This window comes from Arvicanthis niloticus, chromosome 18 (assembly GCF_011762505.2).
Source record: "Arvicanthis niloticus isolate mArvNil1 chromosome 18, mArvNil1.pat.X, whole genome shotgun sequence".
NCBI lineage: Eukaryota > Metazoa > Chordata > Mammalia > Rodentia > Muridae > Arvicanthis > Arvicanthis niloticus.
This window is the reverse complement of record NC_047675.1, coordinates 50,020,730-50,041,160: the sequence shown is the minus strand read 5'-3', so window position 1 is coordinate 50,041,160 and position 20,431 is coordinate 50,020,730. Positions and strand designations below refer to the sequence as shown.

General features: G+C 49.2%; 1 protein-coding gene and 1 long non-coding RNA gene across 4 annotated transcripts in view; one reads left to right on the top strand and one right to left on the bottom strand.

Annotated features, from left to right (window-relative positions):
* The window catches only part of LOC143435015 (uncharacterized), a 28,233-nt gene extending 10,945 nt beyond the window's left edge, over positions 1 to 17,288 (top strand). The window contains exons 2-3 of one of the 2 annotated variants that reach the window (XR_013104976.1): positions 8,936 to 9,043; positions 17,098 to 17,288. This is a non-coding gene — a long non-coding RNA (uncharacterized LOC143435015). Of the gene's footprint in view, positions 1 to 8,935; positions 9,044 to 12,613; positions 12,751 to 17,097 lie in introns of those variants that run through there. The other variant, XR_013104977.1, reaches the window with a different exon arrangement.
* Galnt2 (polypeptide N-acetylgalactosaminyltransferase 2) overlaps positions 10,820 to 20,431 on the bottom strand; it is a 115,235-nt gene continuing 105,623 nt past the window's right edge. For both annotated transcript variants that reach the window (XM_034522389.2, XM_076916040.1), the window contains exons 12-16: positions 19,732 to 19,824; positions 19,459 to 19,542; positions 18,245 to 18,371; positions 15,206 to 15,325; positions 10,820 to 13,253 (exon numbers count right to left, since the gene is read on the bottom strand). In XM_034522389.2, coding sequence (XP_034378280.1) covers positions 13,098 to 13,253; positions 15,206 to 15,325; positions 18,245 to 18,371; positions 19,459 to 19,542; positions 19,732 to 19,824 — 580 coding nt within the window. In that variant the 3' untranslated portion in view covers positions 10,820 to 13,097. The remainder of the gene's footprint in view (positions 13,254 to 15,205; positions 15,326 to 18,244; positions 18,372 to 19,458; positions 19,543 to 19,731; positions 19,825 to 20,431) is intronic.

Sequence of the window (20,431 nt, the reverse complement as noted above, 5' to 3'; positions counted from 1 at the left end):
ACAAGAGACTTAGCAATGCCTGAACAGTCAATATAAAAGCAACACTCTTTTTTTAAGGGTAACACATAACTCCCTCTATCAGAGGAGTAAAAAGTGTAAGCCTCTTCTATTCTGTTTATAAATGTCTTATATCAGAATCTAAATCTATATAAATACAAAACTGATCATAGCTTTGATCTAAAGAAAACTAAGGAAATCCCTGTTCCTGCTCTAGTCAATCTCAAACCCAAAAAACAACTATAGTAACTGTGATAGTGGGTTTTCTCCTAATCTAAATTCCCACTAAATCTAAAACAATCTAGTTCCCCACTAAATCATAAGTCAGGGAATCAAGAGTCCAATAGAGCCACCCTGGAGATATGGGTGGTGATATCTTCTTCAGCACTGATAACTTCCCAAGTCAGGTTTACTCGTTGATCTGTTCCAATTTGAAGGCAATTGTGAAGCATCTTCATGTTTCCTGTGAAGAAAAAATACGCTTCTCAGGGGGTTTCTCCTCCCTGGATTTGTTATTGTTGTCTATTTGTTTAATCAGTCTCTCTGGCAGCCAACGTGCAGCATCTGCAGTTTGGGAATATATGCAAACAGAACCTCTTCCCCAGATAAGCACTGGGTCTGGCCCATTCCAGGTTCCAGTTAATGGATCTTTCCAGAGGACTGTTGCAAAATTTTTTTTTTGTATCAGGATGCCAGAATCTATCTGCAGCAGATTTTCCTTCAGAATCCAAATTTAAAAAATTTAAAATGAAGAGTGCATGATGAAGGATATTTCTGGGGGATCCCTTGGTAGGGTACCATTCCCCCTTTTTAATTTTTTCAAATTGACATTTAATGGTTTGATGTGCCCTTTCTACTATACCTTGGCCCTGTGGATTATATGGAATACTCGTTTTATGTAGTATTCCCAAACTTTCACAAAATTGGTGGAAACTGGAGCTTGTATAACCTGGGCCATTGTCAGTTTTTATCTGTTTAGGCACACCCATTACAGCGATTGTAGCAAGCATATGAGCAATTACATGCTTGCTTGCTTCTCCAGTTTGTAATGTTGCATAGATGAAACCACTGTATGTGTCTACACATACATGTATATATTTTTGCTTGCCAAATTCATTATAATGAGTAACATCCATTTGCCAAATACTGTTTGGTATCAGTCCCTTTGGATTTACACCCAAATGAGGAACTGGTAAAAGTTTAACACATGATTGACATTGTTTGACAATTTGTCTAGCTTGTTCTCTGGTAATTTTAAACATAACTCTTAAGGTTTTAGAATTAAGGTGATGTAACTCATGAGCCTTTATGGCCTGATCCAAATTAGATTTTTGATCTGATAAAGTCACTGCAGCTATTCGAGTAGCTAGGTCTGCCTTGGTATTTCCTTCAGAGAGAGGACCTGGTAGCCCAGTGTGGGCTCTCAGATGTCCTATAAAGAATTTACACTTTCTCTTCAAAATTAATTGTTGGCACTGTAAAAACAAATCAGCTGCTTCTGAGGAATGCTTTATTTGTGCAGCAGTTTCTAGCAGAGGGATAGACTGAGCTATGTATGAGCTATCTGTATAAATGTTAATGGGTTGATTTGGAAATGCTTGAAACACAGCAATAACAGCATGTAATTCAACCAATTGAGCTGACACAGATGATGTAGCAAAGGAGATTACTTGATCTTTAAAGGCATAAGCAGCTGTTCCTGATGAGGAACCATCAGTGAAAACTAGCAATGCTTCCTTGATAGGTTCATGTGCAGTACGAGATGGAAAAACAAATTCATGATGATTACAAAACTGAACCAATTTATCTGGTGGATAATGATTATCTATCTGACCAGCAAATGAGGCACATGCAATAGGCCAGACTTCAGAATTCTGCATAAGCCAATCAACCTGATGCCTTGTATAAGGTTGTACTATGACATCAGGATCTTTTCCAAAATATTTTTGACTGTTATCTCTGCCTAACATAATCATATCTGCTACAGCTGCATAGTATGGATTAAGAACCTTCTTGGGGGATGAGGGAAGATGAACCCATAATATGGGTGCAGTTTGCCAAAAAACTGCAGTAGGAGTCAGTTTAGTGTTAAAAATAAGAAAATATAAAGGCTTAGAATAATTAATATGAGTTACAAATTGGGATGAAATAGCATTCTCTACCTTCTGTAAGGCTTTTCTACTCTCCTCTGTTAGAGCCCTGCCAGATTTAGGGTCAGGATCTCCCTTGAGAATATCAAACAGAGGCTTCAATTCTCCTGTTGTAAGTTTCAAATATGGTCTTAGCCAATTAATGTCTCCCAGTAGTTTTTGAAAATCATTAAGTGTCTTAAGGGAATCAGTCCTCAGTGTGGCTTTACTATTAATAATACTTGGACCATTAATCTGAAATCCTAAATAGGTATATGGGTCTTGTAATTGCACCTTTTCTGGTGCTATTTGTAACCCTGCAGTCTGTAAAGCTGTTCTAAGATCATCAAAGCACTGGAGTACCTGTTTTCCATCTTTTCCAGCTAGCAAAATATCATCCATGAAATGAATCATGTAAATTTGCTTCCACATAGTTCTAACACCCTCTATGGCAGAAGCCACAAACTTTTGGCACAAGGTAGGACTGTTAGCCATACCCTGAGGCAATACCTTCCATTGATATCTTTTCATAGGTTCTCTAAAGTTTATAGAGGGAATACTGAAAGCAAAACGCTTTCTATCATTAGGATGTAAGGGGATAGTAAAAAAACAGTCTTTTAAATCTATAACTATTTTAAAATAACCTAAAGGTATGGCCACCGGTGTGGGCAGCCCAGGTTGTAAGGCTCCCATTTTAATCATGGTTGCATTAACAGCCCTCAAGTCTTGCAACAATCTCCACTTTCCTGATTTTTTCTTAATGACAAATATTGGGGTGTTCCAGGGAGAGTTACTCTCTTCCAAATGCCCTGCCTGTAATTGCTCCTGCACTAGCAACTGGGCAGCTTGTAATTTTTCGGTGGTTAGGGACCACTGATCCACCCAGACGGGCGAGTCCCCTTTCCAGGTGATGGGATCCGCACAACGTCCTAGGGGTGCAGCTGAATCAGTAGCCCCCATCAAAAATACCCCAAGCCTCTTCTTTCATTGTTACCATAAACTTCAGTAGGATGAATAATTTCATCTTCATCTTTTCCTAATCCTTTGTCTGGGGAAGGCTCAGAGTTTACCATTTGAGCCATGATTACTTCATTAGGGCTGCACATAATCAATCCCAACTGGGATAACAGATCTCTGCCCCAGAGATTAATGGGAAGGCCTGAGATGACATAGGGTTGTATATTTCCTGTATTTCCTTCTTTATCTTTCCACGTTAGCACCTTAGAGCTTTGTAGTGGATTTTGACTTTGGCCAATACCCCTTAAATTGGTTAAGGTTGGGGTCAGAGGCCAGGTAGCAGGCCAATCACTTTGTTTTAGGATAGTCACATCAGCTCCTGTGTCAACCAAGCCTTGGAATGCCTTTCCATCTAGCCAAATTGTCATCATAGGTTTTTGTTTAACTATAGGCTGTACCCAGTATGCATCAGAGGAACCAAAACCTTGATCCCCTCTTTTAGGATTCTTATATTTGTGATTAGTAGGGTACAATGGAAGTAACAATAGTTGAGCTATCCTCTTTCCTGTAGGAATGGTGACTATGTTCTGAATTGCCTGCGCCATTACCTTAATCTCACCCTGATAATCATTATCTATAACTCCAGGAAAAATTTGTAATCCCTGCATAGTAGTACTGCTTCTTCCCACTATCAGGCCAAACACATTTGGATAGAGTGGTCCAAACACTCCAGTGGGTAAAGCCTGAGGTCCCATTTCTGGGGTTAATATTGTGTGGGTGGCAGAACTGAGGTCCAGTCCTGCGCTTCCTGGTGTTGCTCGACTAAGTTCAGAAAGGGATTGGTGTTTGCTGGTAGGACACTGACTGCTCCATAAGCCTGTTTTGGCTTGTGTCGGTTCGGGGCCTGGAGCTGGCCCCTGTTCCCGTTTCCCTGATTATAGAAAAGGGTGTTACCTTGTGCGTCTCTTTTAGACATACAATGACTAGCCCAATGCCTTCCACGTTTGCAACGTGGGCAGAGCCCAGGCTGTTTTCTGGGCTGTCTCTGGCTTAACTCATTTTCTACTTTGCAATCTCTTGCAAAGTGTCCAGGCTTACCACATTTAAAACATGCCTTTCTGTCTTTATTTGCCAAAAAAATCTCTTACAGATTTTCCTTGCATAGCAGCTGCCATAGCTAAGCCCTGTTGATAAGAGGGACCTATGTCAGAACAGAGTCTGATATACCCCGTAAGGTCTGTCTTTTTCCTATAAGGTCTAATGGCCACTTGGCAGGCAGGATTAGCATTTTCATATGCAAGTTGTTTCACATAATCTACACCTGCCTCTGCATTGCCAAAAATCCTCCCTGCTGTTGTCATTAATCGATGAACAAAGTCAGAAAATTGTTCATCAGGCCCTTGCCTGACTGCTGTTAAAGATGCACCAGGGTCTCCCTTTACCGGGAGTTTACGCCAAGCCTTCATGGCTGCATTTTGAATTTGAGCATATAAACCTGGGTCATATTGCATCTGGTTATCACTAGAAGCAAATTGCCCTTCTCCTACTAAGGCATCAAAGGACCAACCATTGCCTGCCTGAATGTTTCTCCTAGCTGTCTCTTTACAATTCTCATGATACTCTGATTTCCAAATAAGATAGTCTCCACCACTAAGAACTGCCCTCACTAACATATTCCAATCACTAGGAGTTAGCCACTCCTCTGCAACAGATTCTAAAATTGCAAGAGTAAAGGGAGCAGTGGCACCATATTGAGATACTGCATTTTTTAATTCTTTAATAATTTGAAAATTAAACCCTGTGTGATGTCTCCAAGCAACCCCTTGAGCGTCTCTGGTCTCTGATACAGGGAAAGCCTTAGTGTCTCCCTCCTCTGGCTGATCTGTAGCTGAACTAAAGCTAGAGGATAGGGACTGCCTTTGGACACCAGGTTGAGGAACATGAAAATCCGGGGGATTTTCGCAGTTAGTCTCTTGAGACCTCTTCCCTGTCCTTAATTTCTGTAACTGGTTACTTAAGCCCTGATACTCTTTTTCTAACTCTATCAGTTGTTTAAGGGTAGTAATTTTGTCCTGTAACTCCTTTTTAGGATCTACAACCATTGTCTCCATTGGGGGAACACTTGGAGGTGGAGGCACATAGAAAAAGGGCATTTCAGCATCATAAAATTTGACTTCCTCTTCCTCTCGGTCAGCACAATCTGGCTCTGACAAATTGTCATCAACCTTTGGCTGTATTTTGGATTCTAACTTACGCTTCTTTTTATTTTGAACCAAAATGACAGCATTCAAGAACAAAAGCAGAAAATTAACACATGTGAGCAGCAAACAAAACCGAAACAGAGAGTTGAATTCAAGCTGACTAATTTTGGATTCAGGTTGACTAATTTCTTGTCCCATTTTCCTTACCTTTCTCAATGCGGCAGATTCCTGCGGCAACCAACGGATCCTTCTTCCGTAAAGTCCCTCACTGGGTCTCTCGTTCCCGCTGCCTCTCGTTGAGCGCCAAACTGTTGCGAACCCCCCACGCTTGGGCACCAAACTGTTGCGCTTACTGGAGCCCGATGTTGGATGCCAAACTGTCGCGATCCTCCCACGCTTGGGCACCAAACTGTTGCAGCCCGTACTGCCCGTTCCGGTCCGAGGGTCAGGGTCTAGCGAGAGAGAGAGTGGGGATAAAGGGGAAGAGACGCGAAGAATGGAGACAAGACAGAGATTCTGATCAAGTCTCGTTTATTGAAGGGAATTCGGAGCTATTTATAGGCTTTTGCCACGTGCCTTGTAGGCGCGTGGATACCACGTGCCTTGCAGGTGTTGATATGACGTAAGCCTTACAGGCATCTATAGCGTGGACAGCACGTGCACTGCAATGCTTTGCAGGCGTGGATAGCACGTGCGCCTTATGAGCATGTATGGCGTAGATAGCACGTGGACAGCACGTGAACTGCATGCCTTGCAGGCGTGACTACCACGTGCACCTTGCAGCTGGGGGCAGTAAACAGCAACACAAAATATGTGGGATATCAGAGTGTGCTTCAGCTGTTGTAGGCTATTGAAAACCAAATCTTTTGTCAGGGTATATGGTTCCAGATGGCTGCAAAGTTGATCTAGCCGCTTTCTGCTAAAGTCGGCTCCCAACAATGTCAGAGCCCAGGTCCTCCATCTGGTGGTGGTTTGTTGCTTGCACCATCCCAAGGTGGCCTAGCTATAGTGTGGAGACAAGGGATGGCTCCATAGCCAGTCTTTTTATAAAAACCATCAGGATTCAGTCAGGGGCTCCACCCTGATGACTTTTCCTAATCCAAATCCCCCTTCCGAAGCCCTGACTGGATGACAATCAGACTAAAGTCCTATCCTCTTAAAGCTTCCCAGTGGGCACTGAATTTCAACACATAGGCATGGTGGAACATACCTGTCATCCCAGAGTGTGTATGTGTGCATACATGCATGTGTGCATGCCTGTGTGTGTGCACATGCGTGTGCATGTGTGAGTACGTGGTGAAAGGAAATTTACTTTGTTCTGAGTCTGAGGACAGCTTGGACTGTCCAGGTCAGAAGAAAGGCCCTTCCTCCAAACCAGAAGCTCAGCATGTAGAGCCTTGGGGTGGGAGGACACCAACCATGTTCAAGTACAGCTGGAGCCCGTGGGACCCCTTGGCTGTGGCTGGCTTGAGAGGGAGGACAGCCACAGCAAGTAGACCAAACTCATCGTTAAACAAAACCACCGAGCACCACCAAATCCCAGACCTTGAGGTCTAGGGAGAACTGCAGAGAGCAGGGAACCAGATCTCTCACGTGGCCGGGGCACTAACAGTAAAGGCTGAGGCTGGGGACACGTGGGCTGGCATTCACTGTCACTGGGTAGAGGTATTGTGGCAGGTCAGGAGGGAGGTGCCACTTTACAAGCCGAGTGCCTTTGTTCCTGGAGCAAACCTTTTCTGACCCTGGCAAATTTGGGGCCAACACCTCTGAGAGCCCAAAGTGTTCAAGACAGTTCTGCAGGGCAAGAGAGTGCAGAGACTGTGCCTGTTAGTTCTCTGGGAGGCAAGTGGCTGTTAGACATCCCCCTATCCCCACCCAAGAAGCCCACGGTAACCTTGGTGTCTGTACCAGGTGCTAATAGGATGGTGTGGCCTCTGCAATCAGGTCTGATTCTGAGCGGGCACAGGGAAGCTGGTATGAGGTGGGGGAGGGGTCTATGATCCCGTGCAGCCAAGCAGAGTATCTGAAGATCTTGAAAAGGAGTCAAGACTATGACCCCTAAGGACATCAGAGTACAGGGTATCTAGGACTCCAAGGGTATTGTTCTGGCATGAGTGAACTGAACTGGGGCTGGGAGAGGGACGGGTTTAGGTACTGCTGTCTAACTTCAAAAGTGTCAGAGTAACCAAACAGCAACAGATCTGACAGCATGACCTTGCCTGGGTCCAGTGATCTCCCAAACCTAGGGTTTTTTGTTTGTTTGTTTGTTTTTGTTTTTTGTTTTGTTTTGTTTTGTTTTTTGCCTTTCTTTCCTGGGAAATGTCCCCACCTCTGTTTGAGGCTGTTCCTGATCTGCCCAGCAGAGGGCAGCAGAACCTCAAATTACCACAAACCAGACCAAATAGTGTGGTGGACTGGAGAGTGAGGGCAGCTGGAATTATGAAAGTCACAGCCCCACGAGTCCAGCAGCAACACAGTCACTGAGACTAACAGAGTCACTGGACAGGGATGGGAAGGAGCTGCCGAATCCCACGGTCTGGGATTCTGTGTTTGTGAGGTACTGAGACACTTGGGGGTCGCTGATGCTACACCATATTTTCCAGAAAAGGATAAGCTCACTGTGCATGAAGGACAATTGGGACCTGGAGAGTGGGAGAGGCAGTACTTTGCCCCCACCCCCACCCCCAGCCAGGTCTGATGAGAGGTCACTGTGGAGAAGAATAGCAGGGGTAACCTTGTGATTGGACAAGCTGAGCCATGATCACAGGGACACTGGATGAGGCCAAGGGCTGTGTGTAGCCTGAGTCCCGGCCCTCCAGTTCATGGCTGAGATTGGCAATGACACAAGCTGGCCAATCCTAGCCAGTGTCACCCAGGGAACTCCCATGTCCTTTTCTGCCCACCCATTCCTGCCTCTCAAGTTTTCCTTTGTCCCTGTGTGGTACCCTGGTGACACGTGATAACTCAGTACAAAGACTGGACACCCTCCCCCTCCTTCATCCTCTTACTGGACCTGGATAGAACTCAGGGATGTGGCGGGTACCTGCCTGTATCCACAGCTGGAGTTAGGCCCAGGGTAAGTCTACCCCATCATCCCAGCCCCTAGCACTCTACCCCTACATAACATGGCCAAGGGGTGCTTCATTCTCATACGGTCTCTTTCTTTTCTTGATTCTGGGGTCTTGTTCTCTCTCACCCACCTCACTTTTTTTATACAGTTCCAAGGTAGAAGGTGACTAGCTATGACCCAGGCCACTCCCCCGGCCTCTGGCTTTATCTGTAGGTATTAGGAGACTGGCAGGGGAGACTTTAACTCTCTCCTTGGTTCAGCTGCCCACCTACCTACAGCATCTGCAGGCGACACTAGTAAAAACACTAGCTGGGCGCTCACAGGTGTCAGGGATTCCTAGACAGACCAGTAGTTAGTTATACACAGTCAGCTTCTCTGACTGTGGAGACGGAGAAGACCCAGGCTATTTGCAGGCCAGAGCCCTGGGATGTAGCTCAGCCCATGTTCACAAGCCTGGAAACCAGGGGTTTCTAGGAAAGTTCTGGAACTCAAGGGTCAGAGAGCCTAGGGCTTCTGTGCCAATCAATGCACATAACAGGGAGAGTTCCAGCTCCTGAGAACTCACCTTTCTGTTCCGCCAGAGCCACTGGATGACTAAACCATGCCATTGTATGGGGGACAGTTATTCCCACTGGATCTGTCACGCTTGGGCCGGTTTCTTCTCGACACACCTAGCACCTGGTACCCAGGTAAGAGAATATGTAAAGTTAAGCCCCTCTCTGAAAGGCAGAGATGGGAAGTCTTATTCTCCAACAGGGGGTGCTGAGATGCAAGTGTCCTGCAAGCCACACGGGGGCGCTCACGAGGGCGCTCTGAGGCTCAGACTAGAAGAACTCAGCCAGCATACTTCTGAGAACCTTAAAGCTTTCCTTTCCTTATCCTGACCTCTTCCTGAAACCATTCTGTTCTATCATGACTGGAGCTTGCAGACAGTGGGCATTGTCTCTGTTTTTCCTTTTTAAAATCGGCAATCTTCATCCCACCCGTTATTACAGATTTGCATTCTGTGTCCACTGCGGCTTTGGAATCACACACAGTAGTAATGAGACAACACAGCATTACCCAGTGTGTGCTGATAAAAAGCAGATCCCTGTGTCTTTGGTATGACTGGCTTCTTTGTGGTCCGCTGCAATGTGTTTTTAAAATTGGGACCCTCCTGAGAACCCTGAGCTGCCAGCAGGTACTAGAGACGCCAAGGGCAGGGGGAGGAAGGGGCTCAGTAGGCCAGCAGCTACCTCTCAAAACCATTATCACGGTCCCGTCCATCCTATGTGCACCCTACAGTGGCTCAAACCCTTCCAACATAGTAGTCCGGGAGGCTGTGTGGCTCAGCAAACAATTCCTTTTCTAGCTCCCAACAAGGACACAGAGGGTAGTCCCTGTCTGCTTCCCAAGCTCCTGAGACCCACATCCTGCCTCTAGGCAAGGGCCCCATCTAGGAGCAGCATGGCTCACGATCAGAGGTGTCTGTCCTATGCCACGGTGGGACTTGGGAGCAGGCAGTTTGTTCAGCACAAAGCTGAAGTGCAGACTCTTGGGTTTCTTGTTATGAGATAGTGAGCGTGTGTATTTGAACTACTTGTAGGTGGCCTGGTTCCTAGAGACCTCTCCAGCTTAAGGGTAACAAGGGGCCTTCTGGGATGTCTTTTGGCAAGCCCATGATCTTTGAGGCCCATGCCTTTCTGGGTCTCACTGAAATACTCAAAGAGAAACCACCCATGGCTACCCCTTCACAAAGCTCAACACAGCAGCTGGGTCTAAGTCTAACTCACAGAGGGACCTCCTGACTACCTGCCTTGCAACCCTCCTCCTAGCTCCCAGGCTAGACCTAGGAATGGAAGGCCTTATAGAAATGTAGTTGAGAGTCTCTTCAGATATTCCAAGGTCCTAGGACATTGCCAAGTTATAAGTTACTGCCATTGTCTCTCAGATGGCTACAGAGTCAAAATTTTGGTGTCTCACATAATGAAGTGAATGCAGTGTGGTCTGATGGCCAGTCCCTCCACTGTCGTAATCGTGATCAAGCTGCAAGACAACTGGGCAGTGCTTATTTCCCTGGATACATAGCCAGTCGCATCAAGGTGTGGTAGAAGAGGAATTCAAGGCCAGGAAGGGTTGGGGAAGCCCCAGATGGCTGCTGATATAAACCACGCATTTTTAAATACTTTAAGAAATTTGGTAGCTGGAGAGTGTGGACCAAGTGTTCGGAGCAGACTATAGGAAGTGGGCTGCACAGGATCAGGGTGAGCTTAGGCAGTGCAAGTGCACGGCAGGGGCTGGCACAGCCCAACTGTCCCACCCTGCAAACAATTGTCATGACTACATCAGACCCAGGAGGCACAGCATTAGAGATGCGTTTTAAGGGGGGGACGAGAAATGTCAGTGCGGGCAGAAGGAAGACCCTGATTCCGGCCCTCTGCCCAGTCCCACACCTTGGATAGACCGAGAGAGACGGCAGCCAAGCATTATCTATAAAGTATCTTCTCTTTATTTAAGTTAAACAATTTCAAGGATGGTTTCCATCTATAAAATGGACAAAGTACAAGCTCTGTACAGCAGTTCTTTTTTTTTTTTTTTTTAAAAATCAACTGGAAAAAAAATTACCAAACTATATTTTGAATTTGCAAAACATACTCACAGACACCATCATTTTCAGCTTCACGGAGACTCAAAGACCACCACAGAAGACAGCCACCTTTGCCTGTGCGCGCCTAGGGCTCCTGGGAGTTTTTAGTTTTTAAAAACAGGAGTGGGAAGGTGGGCTAGCCCAGATGACTACAAAACAACACAAGCCCTGCGAGTCACTTTGGCACACTGTCATGTAAACGTGGCTCACCGATGGGCCTTGCCCAGACCCCCTCTGCTCGGAGCTGGGTTGAGTTGGCACCCCGGTGGCCAGACAATCAGATGGTACAAAGGTAATGAGGCCACAGGGTGGGGTGGGGACAGCCTATGATGTCTCACATTGTGGTGTCACTGATAGAAGCAGTGGAGAGGTGTCAGGGTTAGCAGCGGACGTTATGCTTGGACTGGACTCCAGCAAACTCCTGCCTCGTCCTTGACAGCTCTGCACCTGTACCTGTGAGTGACAGTCCTCAGAGCCCACCTTGGAAGGTCGACATGTATGGACTTAGACACATGGGCACCCTGTCTGTTACAATGTATCTTTTGTTGGTTGCTTGGCAGGGGTAGAAAGACAGAGGGTCAGCACCTGGCCAGGCCTTCGCAGAGGGTCCGTGGTCATGGTGTGTACACACACGGGGCTCAAGTAGAAGAAAGCAGCCACACCCTCCTTTTGGAGCAGGTGGGAGGCACAGCACTCACCTGCAGGCCCTCTGACCTCCCGAAACTCTGGTCCCAAGATCTCTGGGACCCCTGAGATAAGCATGTATGATGCTTGCAGCCCTGCCAGGAGTCAATTCCCCTGCATCCAGGTCACCTCTGTGGCTGACACATGCCTAGGTCCTCCATGTGAATGTGCAGGCCTTGTGATCTGAGCTCTACCCACAGTTCCTACAGCAGCCTGTGGATATACTGGGGGTGTTAACCATACCAGGGCTACAGACACGTGGGTCCACCCCCAGGCTGAAGGGCTGCTCTCCTGTGCTCTGCTGGCAGCTTAGTTAGTACCAAAGACCCAATGTACAGGGTCTCAAACCACTGTGAGCCTAGGGATAGCATGTGACAGCTGCCTAGTATCCCTGGGCTGTCACAAGGCAGTTGGGTCCTGCTGGCTCACATTAGTTAGAAGCTGTGGGGTTGAGTTTTCCTAAAGAAAAAGAAATCTAATTTTAAAAGAAAACCCAAAGCAATACTTGCCAAAATCGGTGAGCTATTTAGGTTTACAGATGACAATGGGCACGAAGCGGACTTTCTAACCCAGCTGCAATCCCCTCGCTGAAGTTAAACATTGATGCTTGCGGGCGGGGCCAGTGGTTTGGGATGCCCCCAACTGGAAGAGCAGCATGGGCCGGCTGGTGAGGCTGCAGAGGCAGAGATGCAAGCACAGGCACCTTTGCATGGCTGCGCTGCGCTGCGCGAGTCACAAGATGATTTAGGGAAAGCGTTGGGATCAGACCATGGTTCTCTTTATATGTATCTATTTAGTGTCCCACCATAGGAAAGTTTACGTTCAAACACAGCAAGTATGTCAACAGAAGAGGGGACGTGGCTGGGAGGCCAGCTGAGCCCAGGTGCAGGGACAGGGAAAGACAAGGAAAGGTCAGCTTTATGGAAATCATTTTTTTTTTTTTCCTTAGACAGGGTCTTGCCTGCCTCAGCCTCCTGAGTGATGGAACTGCAGGCACCGGCCACCATGCCTGGTTCACACACATGATTTTGAATAGATTAAAAAAAAACAACCAAACTGGAGATTGTTTAGTTCTCGTTGTAAGGGCTCTTGCCCTGCTCCCTCTGTCCTCGATATGAACATGGTTGCTGCTTGTCCACTTGTTCCGGCCAGCACTGGGCTGTTCCTCTGCTGGGGTGTGAGCAGGAAGCAGAAAGTGGGAGGCGGAGGGTGCCAGCCTTGGGAGGGACCCTCTGTCCTGAGCCCCAGGGGCTCATCCCCTCTTCTGCACAGCTGTCGGCCCTGCTCAGGCCTCGCTGGAGACTGGAGACTTGAGACTTTCAGACCATGATGGAGCACTGAGGTATATAGTTTTGCGGAAAGTTTCAAAAACATAATTAATGTGATCACCAAACTGGGCCGGTGTGCGGGTGGACGGTGGGCCTGGGGGCCTCTTATTGCTGCAGGTTGAGCGAGAACTTCCACTGTTGTGACAGGGCTGGCCCACACACCTCCACGCTCAGGCCTCCGCTCTTGGCAGTGCGGCTGTCCAGGCACAGGTTGCTGCCCACGTGTCGCAGTTTGGAGTTGCCTTCGATCTGCTCCCACTTCTGCAACAGAGAGAGCACAGGAGGGTGAGGGGGTGAGTTTAGGGCAGTGTAGTGTCTGCAGGCTACTCTTGGGCACACACCTGCTACTTCCTCCCTCGTTCTCTCTGTTCCTGAGTCTCAGCTGCCCCTGTGCTGCATGCCCCACATGTCACCACCGTGATGCTCCTCCAAATGCTAGCACACTCAACCGACCGACCGCAGTCGGCAAGTCCACCCACCCACTCTGCCATCACAAAGGCCTAACAGCCTCAAGTCTGAGGCAGCCTGACCTTGTTTACCAAGTGATAGAAGCACCCTAAACATCTGTGCTTTCATTTGTAAACTCACACACACTTTCCTTTCTCTCCCAACAGCTCCCCTTTCATTAACAAGGTCTGTGGCTCGAATTCCTGTTTTACACATGCAGTAAGGCTCCTTGGAGCAAGTATTTCTAAATCCCTGACACGGTGGAATTAGATTTTCTCACTCTTGCCTCCTCTCCCCTTTCCACTGTGCAAATGCACACATACAAGTGCCTGGAAGCCCAGTGTTCTCATTGGCCAGACAGTGCAGTAGCACAGAGACAGGTCAAGGAGCTGCCTCTCAATGCCAGGCTGGGGGAGGGGCAGCAAAGCAGGGCCCGCAGCATGAGGCTGACCTGCCACAAAGCCCTTTCTCAGCCCCCAGGATATTGTCCACCTGCTCATCAGATGCCCACTGTGGAAGTCAGGGGCGGTCACCCTGAGAGAGGCTCTGCCACCTGCACTGCCTCCCTCCCTGTCCCTGCTGCTGTCAGTTTTCTGGTGTCCCCTTCATTGTCATGGAAAGCATGCCTACAGCCTGACAAAGCGTGTGGAGAGAAGACACTCTGATTTTGGCTTCTGGGGGGGAAGGGGCTGTCTGTCATGTGTCGAAGCATCTACTAGACAGAGGGTACTAAGAAAACAAGTCCCAGCTGTCCCTGAAAAGCGTCTTCGATGCTGGCATCCACCTGATGGGATGCTGCAGTGTGGCGGGTTTACTGGAGCAGCAGTCCCACGTCCCCACAGGTGAAGGCTCGAGGCTGGATTCATTGCCCAGGACCAAGTGCAGCTTTCTCTGTCTTAGAAGCTCAGTTAAGGCCCCCACAGAGAACATGGGGTAGGTGTTTCTATCTTCTCTTCCTTCTTAAAGCTTAACAGATCAGATCAAAGTCTTACTTTACCATTGTCTTACGGCCGAAAGGCTTGACTAGGTGGCTAAGTGGGTCCAGGGGACAGTGGCCTTCCTGGTTCAACATTTATAATCTTATTCTATAGGGTCTGACTCAAGTTATACAACTGTACTAACAGAGAGTGGACACAGGGTGGGCTGGGAGCAGAGATTTGGGGATAGACTAAGGAGACAGGACCCTCTGCGTTTCTCTGACACCTAGGATCCAAACAGGAACTAGATGCTGACTGTGGCCCCTCACCACCAACTGCTAGGTGGTGGCGGCAGGGAACCTGGGCCTCTGCTTCCGTTTGTGCAATCAGGTGGCTGGAAGAATGAGGGCTCTGGTGGCCCATGTGCCTCAGTTTCCCCCTACATTTGTCTTCTGGGGAGGGACTATGAGAAGACTGGCTATAATCCCCTGTGGCGGGTTAGAAGGGACTGTTAATGCCTGCACTCTGATTGTCACCCCAGAGCTCAGAAAGGTGGTTTGTCCAAAATCCCCAGGGAATATGCCAGACAGAACCAGCTTCCAAGGCTTGCAATATGCTCTGGTCCCTGGAAGAAGCACTATACAGAGAGGCCACTCAACTGTCACCAGGGCTAAGACTCTGATCTCACTGTGAGCTCGGAGTAAGATAAGTGACAAGGAAAGGAGCCTGGGACTGTGTGACATGAGACTTCCAGAGGATGAATGGCAGCAACTAAACCACAGGTGTGAGGTGGAGAAGCACTCGGCCCGTCACTGCCAACGCCATGAAAGCCTGGGACCTCAGACGCACCTGTCTGCTGTCGTTCTCTCGGCACCCCTGCAGTCTGATAAGTGACCCAGGCGAGCGGTCCACCACAGTAAGGCACAGGTCCATGTGCTTCACCGACTTTTCCTTTGTCAAGGCCCATTCCTGGGAGAGACAAGGAGAGGTACACCTCAAGTCAAGCTGTAGTCATGCGGGAAACTTGATTGAGGACTCCAGGGGTAACTCTGAGCCAGTCAGGTGCTCCCAGCTGAGAGACAAAGCTACACCTGGCTGCTGAGCAGGCCTTGGTAACCGTTAGGTTTCAGTGGCAAATGCATTTGCATATGTGGGCCCCAGCTGTCAGTCTGTTCTGGGAAGCTGGGGAAGTAAGTGCACACTTCTGCTGCCTCAGCTGCATCCAGGAGACTACACACACCCTTAAGTAATTTCTGTTAAGTATTTGGTCAGAACAGTTGTTAATACAGTGACCAAAATGAGATGGATCAAGAGTGACTAGCTAACTGTGTTAAGCATTTTAGCTCAAAGTGCAAGTTAGAGATCCGGTCAGCCGTTGTCTTCGGCTCTAACCCACAAATCCTCCCACATCGTTTTGGAACGACTCTGCTTTGGAAGCAGATTGATGAATGTAGGTTGAGTCTGTGAAAACTCCATAAATGATACATTGTAGCTTTCAGCAAGTATCTACATGGCTGAAGTCTGCAAATGATACATTGTAGCTTTCAGCAAACGTCTACATGGCTGAAGTCTGCGGGCACCTGCTGCTGGTACTCACAAAGTCCTGTGACTGCAGGACAGTCTACACATCAACACACAGCATTGCTCCTCCTAATTGGATGCTTGCCATGTGCTGAACTGTCTCAAGCCTTTGCACAAGAGCTGCATGAGGCGTGTGTGTGTACACATGTACTTTGCAGACAAGAAATTTGGGTCAGAATGCATTTAAATATCTTTGCCTGTGCTTTTAGCAACCCAAACACATGCACATGCATGTGTACACAGAGGACAGGGCTGTCAACAGCCTTTTTGAATACCACACAACATCATGTGAAAGCTTGGAAGACTGGGGACAAAGAGAGAGTGACATCTATGAGCGGCAGTGGCCAGGTAGAAGGTCCCATGTATAGCCAGAAGACAGGGCTTCCTAAAGTCACTTAAGAACCAGATCCTTAAGGGTACAGCCACCCACACAGGGCACCAGGATCCAGAAGTGAAGGCATCAGTGAGCACAGCATCCCATGGGGATACTGAGCTGCCCAGGCCCTGAGGCTTCCTGTCTTTTCTCTGGCTCCACTGACCTCTGTGTCCCTCAGAAGGGAAAACTGAAGCTGCATCAATGTATTCTGTAAGGGCTGCAAAGATTGCCACAAGGCCAAAGGTGACAGATGAGCCAGGGAAGCCTGCTGTCTATGAGCAAGTGATCTGCTGACGGCAAAACAGTGAAACCCAAATGAGATGGAACTTGCGTTCAGGGCTGACATTGGAACATGAGGGCGCCTGACTCTCTGAGAAGTGCAGAAAGTTGGGAAGAGAGAGGGGGAAGAGGCTGGAAAAAGAGGGTCCAGTGAGCCTGGAGGCAGGCTGGTCCAATCTTTCCTTTCTGTCTTTCTCCCTGCCATGGAATAGGACTGTCCCTCTGGGCTGCTGTACATTGTCAGGAAGTAACTCACAGAAGACATATGCACTGTGAGTCACTGGGGAAGGCCCTTCTGAAGTCAGCCTTGCTTTCTGTCCACCGTCTGCTTCCAGATTGTGGACTCAAGGTGACCAGCTTCTTCATACTCCCATGTACCCCATGGGACGTGAGTCAGAAGGACCCCTCTGTCTGTGGTTCTGTCACCACAGTAAAGGGTAGCTTTATATAGTCTTTATATAGCTTTATATAGTCTGTCTGCTCTACCCAGTGTGCTTCCTTCCAGATGTGCCAGGGTGTGGAGATGCAACTCTAGGATGTGTGGGCAACAGCTGGAGACACACCTGCCTGTGGTCAGAAGTTCTGGGGACCTCTGGGCACCAAGGTCAAGACTGTCTTCATATGACACATATGGGAAGATGCTGGAGGCCACAGCTGGCCAGGAAGGTCACATGTAGATACTGTGTACTTCCTTATTTTAAGATGGGTAATACTCTGAACTTAACTGTGCTTTGGCCACGCTCGCGGCAGGGCTGCACGCAGCAGAGCTGGCCACCTTGTGCTGACCCTTCAGCAACCTGAATTTGTAAAATACCTAAGAAATGCTTTTATGAGCTGCCATCCTTAAAAAAGTGTGGCCATTGATTCTTTCATTTCCGCTGTGCTGCTGAGGCTCAGCTGGAAACTGGATAACAGAGCCCCGTCCTTGCTGTCTGTGCTGTGCTGCTTAAAGTCAGGAAGGGTGGTCCCCATCCTCGTGGCACCTGATCTAAAAACCTTCACTCTCTATCAACACAGAGGGGACTCGGTCATGGTAGGGACACCTGCTGGTGTCATCCATCTTTGCTCTGGGTCTCCTCCAAGCACTGGAATGCCAATCACCAGCCTGGCAGCTAAATAAAACTGAAGACATAATCCATAGTAGGCACATCAAGAGGTCTTGTGCATAGTCACCTGCTAACTGTAGTTCCACAACACTCCTAGCACTGAGGAGGGGCTCATGGACCCCCGCTGCTCTGTGGGGTGAAGTATCCCAGGTATAAACCATGCCAAGGGTCAGAACCCAACGTCTGCTGGTCTTCACCATCAGGCACTGATCCTCGGCCTGAGGAGGCTGAAGCTGAGCACATGCTAAGCAGGGACCATCAGGGACAAACACGGGAGCAGATGCAGGTCTGGGACATGGTAGTGGATTGAGCAGGGATGACAGCGCTGGCAGGAAGTTGTAGCCTAAACAACATGTGCTGATGCTACCTCAGTCTACCGCTGACCAGCGCAGCACAGCCCACGCATGTGAGCCGCTCAAGACACCATGCAATACCTGCAACATCCCAGCTGGTCCTGAGGCTGCTGGCAGAGCCGGGGCTTTCTATGGAGCCCAGGGCTTCTAGCTGAGGCTCTGGGTCTGCGGGACAAGCACGCTTCCCACCTACCTGGTTTCCACCAGCGTTGTGACACTCATAAATTCCAACGACTCCATCTGCGAAGTGCCCCAAGGTGTCCAGGCAGTTGGTTCCCTGCTGTAAGGCCCCAAAAGCTATATCCTGGTGGTCTGGAACCCTGAAAGGCATTCACTGTAAGAGCCAAGGCCACCTCCGCACCCCGTGCTTCCTGTTCACCGTGGCCTCTGCACGTGGCCTCAAATCAGACAGCAGAAACAGGACAGCTTCGCGTCACCCGGACGTGATGTGGCCCCAGCCTCTGGATTCCTAACTCTTTAAGACTGTTAAGTGGGCCAGACATGATGGCACATGCCTGTAGTCCCAGCATTCAGAAGGCCGAGGAAGGGAGTTCTGTGAGTTTGAGGTCAGCTTGGACTACAGAGTGAGCACCTTCCCCGCCCCGCCCTGCCATCTCAAAACAACTACAGTAAGCAGGGGCCGTTTCCTCATGTTCTGGTGAGTGAGTTACTAACAAGGTGGGTTGTTGACTGTCCCTCAGAAAGCACACACAGGGGCCACATCTGGCTCTTCATGTCTCTCAACAGACAAGATCTTGCCCAGTAGGGCACAGCCTGTGGAAGTGTTACACAAATGCATGGAGTGGATGGAGAGTTGTGTGTTTAGGAAGGAGAAGAGAGCCTGGCCTCACCTCTGAGGCGCACTGGCTGCGGTCTCCTGATTAAGGGTCACACTCTAACCCTCAACTGGCTCTCCCCTGTGGAAATGATGAAATGAGCGGGTCCTTCAGGATGAGAACCACCCGGCAGCACCTGTGGCCAGAGGCCCGCTGTTCCTCCACTGGTCCATTGGTGCCCTCAGGGCAGAGCTCCTGCCAGCTTAGAGGGAAGTGCGGTGCTGAGGCGAGGCTCAGCTGAGGCTGTCTGTCACTCACCCTCCCGTAGGAGCTGGGACAGCATCACTGTTAATGCTGCTCTACACTGAGAAGGCAGGAGCAGGCGAAGGGAGCTGTGTGCAGAGGAGGCACTCACGGGAGACAGCCTCTGCCTCCATAGTCTACCTCTTAAGAAAGGGACAAGCCAAATCTGGGGTGCTTCGGGATTCTCCCAGGCTCACACAGAGCGAGGGGCACCTGTGGGGTGGGACCATGTGCTCTCCTTGGCAGCTAGCTCCCAGCCTCACTCAGAGCAAACATGAAGCCTCTGCAGCCCCCTTAGTCACAAAGTGCACTCAGGCCCAGGACTTACCTCAGCTCGGGGTAGACGTTGTCCAGGTACCACTTGAAGGGTTTGCAGCCCAGCTTTTTCCTGAGCTCCAGTCTGCTCTGAATACTGGAGGAAAGGAAAATACATTCACTCCTGGATGCCGGGTGGCCTACATGGGATAGCGTGTGCTGGCCAGCCTCGGGGGATCAGGACCGGCTCACCTCCCACTGGGACATGCTGGAGGCCCCTGTGGACACTACCAGCTACCCCACCTCTGCCAGGGTCCCCATGAGAAGGGCAGCGGGCGGCACTCACTTCCCGTAGGGCACGTTGCGTGCAGAAGGCACGGCTGCGTAGTAGAAATGTCTGTATTCATCCATCCAGACCTCAGCTGCCCGGCGCGTGTTCCTGAAAACAAAGTCAGCCATCCTGAGCCGTCACGAGTCACCTGTCCCTGTACGTCTGCCGGAGTGTGAATGAGGACAGTGCCTCGAGGGCGGCACGGTGCAGCTGCAGCATGCCCCTCACTGAGGCGCCGTCACTCAGCACAAGTCAGCCTGAGCAGGATGGCACAGACATACTGAGGAGACATCCCTGCTGCGCCTCAGAGAAGGAGCCTCTAGTGGAGACCACAGCGTGAGGGTCTGGTCACCCCAGCCTTCCACAACATGAGTGGATATGGCACCACCGGCACACTGGGAAAGTGAACGAGGTTACCCTAACTCTCTCCGCCCCTCCACTGAGGTAACATCGTGTAGATTAGAAATGACAGTGTACAGAAGTAGGAGCATCAGGCCCCAGGTCTGGGCAGACTTGGGGCCTTAGCTCTAGTGCTTAAAGACAGCGTGCTGTGCTTCCATGACAGTTAGGAAGGGCCGCCATCAGCAGACAGCCACAGGCCCTCTGCTCAGGCGAGGGGAGACACAGCCTACCATGTTCTTCCAAGATGAAGGCAGCAGGAAGTGGTCACCCTGTAGGTGGGTCATTTTCTCTGCAGTAAGGCCTTTTAAACGCT